Source organism: Babylonia areolata, chromosome 23 (genome assembly GCF_041734735.1).
Source record: "Babylonia areolata isolate BAREFJ2019XMU chromosome 23, ASM4173473v1, whole genome shotgun sequence".
NCBI lineage: Eukaryota > Metazoa > Mollusca > Gastropoda > Neogastropoda > Buccinidae > Babylonia > Babylonia areolata.
This window is the reverse complement of record NC_134898.1, coordinates 28,940,475-28,952,107: the sequence shown is the minus strand read 5'-3', so window position 1 is coordinate 28,952,107 and position 11,633 is coordinate 28,940,475. Positions and strand designations below refer to the sequence as shown.

The following is an 11,633-nucleotide window of genomic DNA, read 5'->3' as shown; positions in this document are numbered from 1 at the left end:
CCAGTGTCATCCAAGCTGACAACTGTTATTACCAGAAAACCGGTGTCACTAAATTTGACAACTGCAATCACCAGAAAACCAGTGTAACCGAATTTGACTACTGCAATCATCAGAAAATTTGTGTCACTGAATTTGACTACTGCTATCACCAGAAAACCAGTGTCACCCAAGTCGACAACTGTTACTACCAGTCACAACAGACCCCACTTTCCCCATTTAATACGAACTGACAGGCAAACCTGCATGAATTTAAACTGTCAACTTGGTTTATTATTGTGAATGAAATAACAAAAACCCAGCACTGCAGAATGTGCGAATGTGCTTGCACAGTTGCTGCTCGTTCTTTTATGAATGAAGATCCTGTTTGGCTGAAGTGGATGGATGAATGCACACACACACACACACACACACACACACACACAGTGAGAAAGAGAGACTCTTATATGCCCTTCCTACTCGTTACAATCTTCTCATTGTTAAAGCTTTACCCTTTTCCCTATTTGTTCATTCAGAGACCATAAGAAGTGAGTGGTGAGAAAAGGCGGAGGGCCAGAGGGGAGCAGCTGAGAGGAGAGTGGGCAGAAACAGACAGCGACACGCACAACTGCAGAGTGGTTAAACTGAACGCTCAGTCCCTGTCACAGCACCTGGTGGGTAATGGGTGGAGCATTTTCCAATCTCCCAGGTCAACAAATGTGCAGACCTGCTTGTGCCGGAACCTCCTTCGTGTGTATACATTTGTAGAAGATCAAATGTGTAAGTTAAAGATCCAATAATCCATGTCAGCTTTCCGTGGGTTATGGAAACAAGAACATACGTGGCATACACCCCCCACCCCCACCCCCCCCCTCCCCCAACCAGACAATGACTGCCCACATGGCATGCGTTAAAGCAGTAACACACATAAAAGCACACTCATGTATACAAACTTGTGAGTCGCAGCCAACAAAGGAGAAAAACAATTACATCAGTTAGTTAAGACATGAAAAACCAGAGGCATAAAAGGTTTCTTCCCAAAACTGACATCTAAGATGAGCAGGAAGAGACACATACTTTTTGTGCAAAAAAAAAAAAGAAATCTTTTGATCTGTACCTAGTGTCCACTCTCTGGAACTACATCGTCATGGGCCAAACATCATCTGTTCAGTCACCATTCACTGACAATATTTCTATACAAACAAAATGATATATTTGTGGAATTCGTTTTCTTCTCTTTTGAACTTTTTCCTCCTTTTTGTTGTGCAGAAATAACAGAAATGAGGGGGCTGCTCTTCTGACTTCTTGGTCAAATCCCTGACATAACAAACGTCAAAAAAACAGAGTAGGAATGAGGGAAGGATGCCGCACTCCCTCTCTCTCAGGCATTGTAATGAGACCAACAAGGGGAAAGGCATACAGCTGAAAAGCACTTGGCAACCCTCATCACACAGCCTGCCCAGTGACTCTCCTCTCATTTGTCAAAGATGTTTCTGTCTGTCCACTTCTCTGACAACTCATCTTGCTCTTATGTCACCTTCACAGGGGTAGCTGTCAAAGCACAGCTGCTGAGAGAGGATGTGGGGGTGGGTGGAGGGTGAACTGTTTCGCACCCCTCCCCCCTCACCCCACCCCCCTGCTTGCCTTATGCATGACCTTATATATTGCAATTATGTATACGTACATTATCAAGCTTGGAGAACTCCGACAAGGTATCATTTCAACACACACACATGATCACATTTGCAGATGAAAACACACACTCCGATTCACACACACACAGTGTTGAGTGGTGAGTGGCCTAGAGGTAATGCGTCCACCTTGGAAGCCAGAGCATTTGAATGCATAGGTTCAAATCCCACACACATCAATATCCTCCCCCTCCATTAAACCATGAGGTGGTCTGGACAATAGTCATTCAGATGAGACCATAAACTGAGGTCGTGTGTGTTGCGTGCAATTAGTGGACGTCGTAAAAGAACCCACAGCAACAAAAGAAAGGAAAAAAAAATAGGGTGATGCTGCATTGTAGCGATACGCTCACCCTGCGGAGAGCAGCCCAAATTTCACACAGAGAAATAAGATGTGACAAAATGTAATACCAACACCAATACCACACACACACACAAACACACGCATTCACAAACAATGTACATGCACACATACTCTTACACACGCGCACACACGCGCGCGCACACACACACACACATATTCACAAACAACCTACATGCACTCACACACACACACACACACACACACACACACACACATATGAACACACATGTACACAGTACACACACATACTTGGGTTCGAATTTAACTTATCTTTTTTACTGCCAGTCGGGCACTCTGGACAAAACATTTGAGTGCCCAATTGTGGTTTTGGGTGCCGACATCATAAAGTGAAATAAAATCTTCCTTCGTTTCAACGGTGTGCCGTGGAAAGTCTTTCTGTCAGGCTTCACTGTGTACATGCGCTGGTGCTTAGATTCATACTCCTGCAGTTTATTCTTTTTGTCATCCTGATCTCTAGTCTCTGTTTCGGGAGCCCTTCTTTTAACACTGCAGGTGGGAAACATCGTTCGTCGCTAACACACCATGAACGTCAACGTCCCATAGCGTACGCGCAAGGATGCTGCTCCGCCAAGTGAGCTGCAGCAGACGACATTTAACATTTCGATCAACCATGTTCAAGCCTGCTTTCTTGGTGTGTCTTTTAATTGATTTTCTTTCGCCTCTATAATTTTTTGAGTACCATCTGGGCACTCTCGACACAAAATCTGCGTGCCCAAGCTAACCTTTCGTAGCATTTGCACCTGCTAAATTTGAACCCCGCACACAATGGTGCACACACACACACACACACACTCACACACACACGCAAACACACACAACACACACACACACTCACACAACACACACACACACAAGAGTTGAGATCAGAGTGAACAGCAGCAGTTTGTGTTTCTCCACCCTCCCATGACAGCCACTGCAGGTTACTGCTTTACACCTTCAGTGTCTGGCGCCTCACTCTCCCAGCTGATACCCACTCTAACCTGCACACAACCTGCAGCTGAATCCCTGTGCTGGTGGTGGTGGTGCTGCTGTTGTTGTGTGTGTAGATATGTGTGTGTGTGTGTGTGTGTGTGTGTGTGTGTGTGTGTGTGTGTGTGTGTGTGTGTGAGTGTGTGTGTGTTTGCATGCATGTGTGTGTGTTATGTGTTTATGTGTGTGTGTGTGCGTGTGTACTCATGCATTTGTGTGTGTGTGTGTGAGGGTGCTGGTGTGTGCCTGTGTGTGCCTGTGCCACTCCGCCCATTAAAAATTAGGACTATTACTATTTGTCATTGTACCATTGGACAGTTAGCACTACCAAATGCTTTTGCTTCTCACGTCAACCTCTGAATGCACACACACACAGACACAGACAGACACACAGACACTGTATTTGATCCTGAATGTCTTCGAAGGGGGGAGGGAGGGAAGGGAATTTTTTCTCTTTTTTTTTCTTCAATATACCGAACGAAGCACTTAAAACAAGTCTATAGGGTAACCACACTGACCAGTCAAATACTACAGAACACAAAAGTTAATTCCCACTAGCGCACCAGTGGGTCGTGGAAAAGTAGTGGTGATCAAATGTCTTTTTAAAACGCAAGACGGACCCCCGAAGTGTCAACTCTAAACTGTGGAGTTTTCTTTCTCTGACAGTGCAGTAGTAGATGGTTACCTGATATATAATTATCTGTTTAGGGACAGCAGAGCCATGAGTCACCAGTGGCTGGGTAAGATGATATACATACATACATATATACATATATATATATGAAAAACAAATAAAACTGCGCGCAGGAAAAAATACTAAAAAAAAAGGGTGGCACTGTAGTATAGCGACGCGCTCCCCCTGGGGAGAGCAGCCCAAATTTCACACAGAGAAATCTGTTGTGATAAAAAGAAATACAAATATGTATTTCCTTCATTGAGTATCACCTGTATGTGTGAGTGGGTGGGGTGTGTGTGTGTGTGTGTGTGTGTGTGTGTGTGTGTGTGTGTGTGTGTGTGTTGCTTCCCTGTTCAGTTTGGGGATTGCAGAATTCTGGCTCACATCTGTGAACTTAGGTGTATTGCTTCCCTGTTCAGTTTGGGGATTGCAGAATTCTGGCTCACATCTGTGAACTTAGGAAGATAGGAAGACAGATTGATATATATATATATATATATATATATATATATATATATATATATATATATATACACACACATACATACACACACACACACACACACATACTTTATGTTTATATTCTGTTTTCTTTATATAAATACTTTTTTTTTTTTTTCGTTTATATAAATGTATTTTGGGGGTGTTTATGATTCATCCTCACTCACCGCAACACCTGTTAAGTTTGGTATACATTTATATATGAAAATATCTAATATGATATATATGCTTCTTTTTTTTTTTCGTATGTTTACTCACCCCATCCCATCCCTCCTCTCTGTATGCACTCATGTATGTGTTGATCTGTTGTATGTGTTCTGAAGCCTCTTATTTTATCTCTTTCACCACCACAGGCGACTTCAATCGACAAGACAGTTCATCGCCATAGGCGACTTCAACTGACATCAACGGGTCAGGTTAAAAGAACTGTTTTTCACATTGTGACAAAGCTGCAGCCAACTGTCCAGTGAAATGGGAAACTGACTGACCTCCCCCTCTCCCCCAAACCCCGCCCCCTCTGACCAAGCTTGAAGTGACCAAGTCCACCGTGTTCTTCTGACACAAACCAAACTATGCGAGTGAAAGTGGTGAGCCTGAATTACATGTTGTTTTTGTGCAGAAGCTTGGCCATGAAAGAGTTAAAGACGGCAACACTTCCTGCCGTCCTGACTGATAGTTCTGTCATGTACACCATTTCATGGACAAAGTTCTAACATCAGATAGGTTGATAGGTTGGTAGGGCGGGTAGCACCTTCACTTTCCTGTGGTGAGTCAAAATCCCATGTTTTTTTACATTTCTGACAACTTCTTAGCTCCGCAGCATATTCTGAGGCTGACATTTGTGGCTTTCATATCAGTGATTATGTATAGATCTATCTATACATTCATAAAGTCATTTACAGCTTTGTCTTTTGTGAAGGGCTGTGATTCTTCAACTAAGAGGCAAGATCGCATTGCAGCCTTGGGGGCTAGCTGGCCTTTGGGAACCATCCCAACACCGACAATCCAAAAACCCCTCTTGGCCGAGAGAGTGGGGACGTAACTTGAGCAAAACACTCTTTCACTTTAATAAAATTCTGACCCAGATAGTCAGGACAGCAGCTGCATCCTCTGCTGTCCTGACAGTCTTAGTCGGACACGACTTTCACACATACATGTAATGATGTATATACATATAAAAGACCCTCAGTGCATCATGTGGCATGATTGATACTCACCATACATTTTCCCCTCGTCAGACAAAATGATCTTCCGGCGCCCGCATGGGGGGTATATCGCCAGCGCCTCCTGAAAGCTCTGCTCAATGTCCGGGCTCCAGACCCCTTCAGCGTCAGAGAGGTCGTCGCAGCCATCGTTCTTGTCGTCACTGCCCATGGAGTCGGTGGTCGGGGGAGGCTGAGGCCCCTCTCCATTGCCGCTCCAGGCTGGAGGCATGTCTGACTGCCCTGACACCATGTCCATCCCGCTCCCTCAACCCAAGTCTGCCCACACAGAGAGACAACAGACGCTTTTTTCACTTTCAGTCATATTAGACGTATTTGTATTCATTTTCAGTAATATCATCGTTACATACTGCACTGACACCATGTCCATCCCACTCCCTCAACCCAAGTCTGCCCACAAAGAAAACAACAGATGCTTTTTTTTTTTTCACTTTCAGTGACATTAGACATATTTGTATTTATTTTCAGTATTATCATCGTTATATACTGCACTGACACCATGTCCATCCCACTCCCTCAACCCAAATCTGCCCACACAGAGACACCAGACACTTTTTTTTAATAATTATAATATAATAATTAAAAAAAAAAAATAATAATGTATATTTATATATATATGAAAAAAATTTTACATATTACATAAATCAATCATGACCACTCTTTCTCAAAACCCCCACCCTCCCCCCACCCTCCTCCTCCCACTCTTCATCAAGTTCATGCATCCACAGTGAGCTGACATGGATGGTGCTGGAGAAGAAGGAAGCTGAGAATGCTTACAGATAGGTTTTAAAAAGATGAGATATTAGTGATGAGCGAAAAGCAGAGATAGAATCAGATGCACAGATATGATGAGGAAGGTTGTTCCAGACATGAGAAGCAGCAAAGAAGAAAGAATGTCCACTTTCAGAGATATCAGATGTATGTATATTTTGGGTTTATTATCAGGATCATTATCATCATTATAACTGTCTTCTTCTTAATCTTATTATCATTCTTATCTATTGCTCCTCTTCTTTTTGGCTTTGATCAAAGTGTAGTATCTGTTCTTATCGCTTTTTATCATTCTTATCACTATTACGAAATCTTTAATGAAATATGTATATTTATGTCAATTTATCCATGTATGCATGTACTTATGCATTCATTCCTTATCTTATGTTTTCATAATATATCTAAGTATGTTTATCTGATAATACTGAAAGAATTGGGAAAAAAGTTTTCCGAAAAAAGAAGAAAATTAACTAACTACCAATTTCAAGATGATCCAATATATGAGGTGTGTGAGTGTGTGTGTGTGTGTGTGTGTGTGTGTGTGTTTGTGCGCGTGTGTGTGTGTGTGTGTGTGTGTGATGTGTGAATGTATATGTTTGTTTTTGTGTTTGTGTGTGTGCGTGAGTGTTTTATATTGTGTTTGTATTATTGTGTGTGTGTGTGAGTGTGAGTGTGTGTGTGTGTGTGTGCTATTTGGATGGCATTTTGATTTGATTACACAATAGGTAATGATGCTTCTACCTTGCATGAAAACTGGAGTTAACATAGATCCCAGAATTTAGGGCATTAGAACTGGAATTTACCCAATGATGATGATAACGATGATTATGATACTCATATAATTGTTATTAATAATAATAATGATAATAACAACAACAAATATAAACACTGACAGTGTTCTGAATTACACTTCTACAACTATTTAGTTGAGCCACCGTCAAGTAAAATTAACAAACAGGAACTGAAACTACTGATGATGATAATCATTATAATTAAAAATTATTAAAAGCAACAACAAATAAAAACACTGACAGCATTCTGAATTGAGCTCCCCCAACTATTTAGTCGAACTACAAGTGAAATTAACGAACAAGAACTGAATCTACCGATGATGATGATGACGATAATCAATATAATTTAAAAAAATATTAATAGCAACAACAAGAAATACAAACACTGACAGCGTTCTGAATTGAGCTTCCCCAACAATTTTGTCGAACTACCGTCAAGTGAAATTAACGAATTGGAACACAAACCTTCCGAATTTTAGAAAGGAGCATAATAGCTCCTACACAAGCCCACATCCCCCCCCCCCCTCCCCCTCCCTCCGACTGTAAGAAGTGTAAGCAAGTAGGCAGGTCCTTGTCTGTGTAGGCTTCCACTGTAGCTGACGTGTGTGTGTGAAGGGGTGGTGGTGGTAGTAGTGGTAGTGGTGAGCTGGGAAAGAGGGAGATTAGCCTGGCCCACTGCCAGCTAACACTACCACCCACCCCCATCCCCAAAAGCCGCTCCCTTGTGGCGGGTTGTTCGCCGGGGAAAAAAAAATAGGGAAAAAAAAGTACAACTTTCCAACTATCAGGCTTTTTTCCCCTGCCCACTTACCTATTGTGTGTGTGTGTGTGTGTGTGTGTGTGTGTGTGTGTGTACACCCCTTCCATCGTTCGCCCCTGCTCATTTCACCCTCTTTTTTTTCTTTTCTTTCTTCCTATCTATACCACTGTGTTAGAACCACCGAGCTCTACAATAAACCCACCAGTTTCTCCCCCCCCTCCTCCTCCCAACCCACAACATCCCGCCCCTCACCCCCCATCCCCTCAACGACCGCTCCTTATGATTACCTTGTTCCCTTTTCTCCCAAACAGCTTCTTGCGTTGCTCAACCTTGCCCCCCTCCCTCCCCTCCCCGACACACACACACACAAAAGATGGGTTTTCGGTGACCTTTTGCGGGGGTGTCTGTTTCATGTCCATCTGGGTGTCCGTAACTTCACTGATTTTATTACGATGATCTGTCTGTGTAGCCAATACATATCGGTCCCTCCACCTGTGTGTATTGTAGGTCTTCGATAGTTGACCCCCCGCCCATTGTATTCATGTTTTGTGTTGTGTTGGATAGCGTTGGGTTGGGTTGTGCTGGACTGGTTTGATTTGATCAGATTGGACTGGATTGTCAACCTGCTTGTCACCAAGTTACTTCTTTTTTCTTTTCTTTTTATGTCTGCTAGCGGTGTTTTTGGCTTGTCAAGAGTTCATCTGCTTTGTCCACGTTTGCTGCTAACGGACTCTCTCTCGCACACACACCACATCCACACAGAGACATTCACACACACACACACACACACCACAGAATCTATACACGAAGACATTCAAACACACTGACACACATCACATCACGCACATATCACATCACACGCACACACACATACACACACACACACACACGTCTGTCATGATCATCAAAATGACATGCAACGATCTGCAGCACTTAAAGTCATACCACCCTGCGGTAAAGAGTTAGAACTAAGCAAATCAAGACACGACAAAGAACTAACACAGTACGCAGACCAACTGGTGAAAACACTTATTATCCATGGACAAAAGAGAGAGCGAGTGAGCAAAAGAGCAGCAGGTGAGACACTAAAACATACATTACCCATACTTAATACATAATAAATATCTTACATAATACATATATGAATACAATATATATCTATATAGATAGACATACAGACAAACCGACAGGCAGTCAGGCAGACAGAGATAGACAGACAGAAAGATGTGTGTGTCCGGCACAACACTTTCCAGATCTATGTATAATTCTAGTTAACTGACAATTATATTTTCTAAAATGAGTCAAACCGATTGGTACTCCAATGGGTCATTCAAAATATCCGTTTGATATCTTTTCAATTTTTTATTTTTTTGCTAGTCTTTTACTGTCTTTCGACTGGCAGTTGATGGATGTGACACATCAGGTCTATCATGGCCATGACAAGATGTTTTATGTTTCAAACTGCTCCAAAGCATAAAAAAATAAGCAGAAAAAAAGCAGCAAGAAAGAGAAGAACAAGCTTCTCCAAAGCACTTTCCACACGTACTCATCTCACTTCACTCATCTCACTTAACGCATCTCTCATCTTTCCTCCACCATCTCTCCCTCTTGCCAACCCTTCAGCGGACTGTCAACTTCAGTTCTTTAAGTGTTCAACCTCTCACAGCAATGACTTGAATGTGAGAGCAGAGAGAGAGAGAGAGAGAGAGAGAGAGAGAGAGAGAGAGAGAGGAGAGAGAGACAGACAGCCAAAAAAGAGGAGACCAAGAGGGAGGGGGCAGGGGGTGGGGGGGGGGGGGGGGGGGGGGAGAAAAGAGGTGAATACATGTATATGGGGTGGGATGTGTGTGTATATATTTTTTATATTTTTGTGTGAGCATAATTAGTATATTAAATAGGTGTGTGTGTGTGCGTGTGCGCGCACGTGTGTGAGTGTGTGTGTGTGACAGATAGAAACAACTGTATGTCTATCATGTGTGTCTGTCATATGTGTCCATCATATGTATGTGTGTGTGTGTGTGTGTGTGTGTGTGTGAATGAGAGTGAGTGTGTGAGTGTTTGAGTGAGTAAGTGAGTGAGTTTGTGTGTGTGTGTGTGTGTGTGTGTGTGTGTGTGTGTGTGTGTGTGTGTGTGTGTGTGTGTGTGTGTGTGACAGACAGAAACAACTGTATGTCTGTCATGTGTGTCTGTCATATGTGTCCATCATATGTATGTGTGTGTGTGTGTGTGTGTGTGTGTGTGTGTGTGTGAATGAGAGTGTGTGAGTGTTTGAGTGAGTGAGTAAGTGAGTTTGTGTGTGTGTGTGTGTGTGTGTGTGTGTGTGTGTGTGTGTGTGTGTGTGTGTGTGTGAGATAGACGTAAGTGTGTATGTTTTTCTGCATCATAGTGTGTGTGTGTATCATGCATGTGTGTGTGACAGAGATAGAAGCAAGTATATGTGTGCAATGTGTATGTGACAAATAATTGTGCAGGCACCCTGCAGCATGAGAAAGGAGAACAACTGTGGTGTGTGCATGCACATGCTTGTTTGTGTGTATCTGTGTGTTTGTGTGCGGGGGAGTGTGGTTGGGAGGGGGGTTGGGGGGGGGGAGAGAGGGGGGGTTGTGTGTGCGTGCATGTGTGTGTGTGTGTCTGTGTGCACAGGTCAATTTCTGACAGGACACTTTCTCTTTATATGGCATATATGAAAGATGCCTGTAAAATTTCAATGCCTCCAGTGGGTCTTCTTCTTCTGCGTTCGTGGGCTGCAACTCCCACGTTCACTCGTATACATGCGAGTGGGCTTTTACGTGTATGACCGTTTTTACCTCACCATATAGGCAGCCATACTCTGCTTTTGGGGGTGTGCATGCTGGGAATGTTCTTGTTTCCATAACCCACCAAACGCTGACATGGATTACAGGATCTTTAACGTGCGTATTTGATCTTCTGCTTGCATATACACACGAAGGGGATTCAGGCACTAGCAGGTCTGCACATATGTTGACCTGGGAGATCGTAAAAATCTCCACCCTTTACCCACCAGGCGCTGTCACCTGTGAATCGAACCCGGGACCCTCAGATCGAAAGTCCAACGCTTTAACCACTTGGCTATTGCACCCGTCCTCCAGTGGGTCAATATGAAAGAAAATTTACCTTGCCTTGCCTTACTTATGCTTGCAGTGAGATGGGAATATGTTTGTATGTATTTAAATATTAATATTAACATTTCTTATAAATAATAATCTTTCAGATATAATCATATGTGATTAAAAAAATTAACAAATACATAAATTAAACGGCACTAGTGTACCGACCTGTAATGCAGTCAGCGGAAGCCAACATACAGCATCCAATTTCCTCAGTGTCCTCTCACACACAGGCACTTACTTTTCTAGAATTTATAACACGCAGCACGCCATCACATCTCAAATTCCAACATAAGTCAGAGGTGCTTACTGGTCTATTTTTGACAAACTAATTCATAACAAAAAATTAACTCAGGCCCATATCTTTTTTATTTTTTTTATTTTTTTTTTTTACAAACACCAACATCCACCCCAACCTGAGCCCACCCCCACCCCCCACCGCCCAAACACACATAACTATAAAAAAGAAAATGAAAACTTCCCTAGTCATCGAGAAACATAGCCACAAAGATCACAGGGAATTTGAAACTTGTCTCATTCTGTGCAACAAATGGTTTTAAACCCCATTTATCTTTGTTTTTTAAAGTATTATTCCAACGCCAGCTGACTGCATTCAATTACAATTTGAAGTCACCATCACAAAAGTTCTGGATGCATCAAAACAGTACACACTTAAAAATAGAATCTTTCATCAGTGTATGCATGAAGTGATACTCATTTACCATTTATAATTGAATTGTAAATTTGCATTATATTCCTGGG

The 11,633-nt window shown here is 42.5% G+C and overlaps 1 protein-coding gene across 4 annotated transcripts in view; it reads right to left on the bottom strand.

Moving 5' to 3' along the window:
• LOC143297966 (transcriptional enhancer factor TEF-1-like) overlaps positions 1 to 11,633 on the bottom strand; it is a 41,318-nt gene that overhangs the window by 23,874 nt on the left and 5,811 nt on the right. For all 4 annotated transcript variants that reach the window (XM_076610594.1, XM_076610592.1, XM_076610596.1 and 1 more), the window contains exon 2: positions 5,416 to 5,679. In XM_076610594.1, the coding sequence (XP_076466709.1) occupies positions 5,416 to 5,659 (244 nt within the window). In that variant the 5' untranslated portion in view covers positions 5,660 to 5,679. The remainder of the gene's footprint in view (positions 1 to 5,415; positions 5,680 to 11,633) is intronic.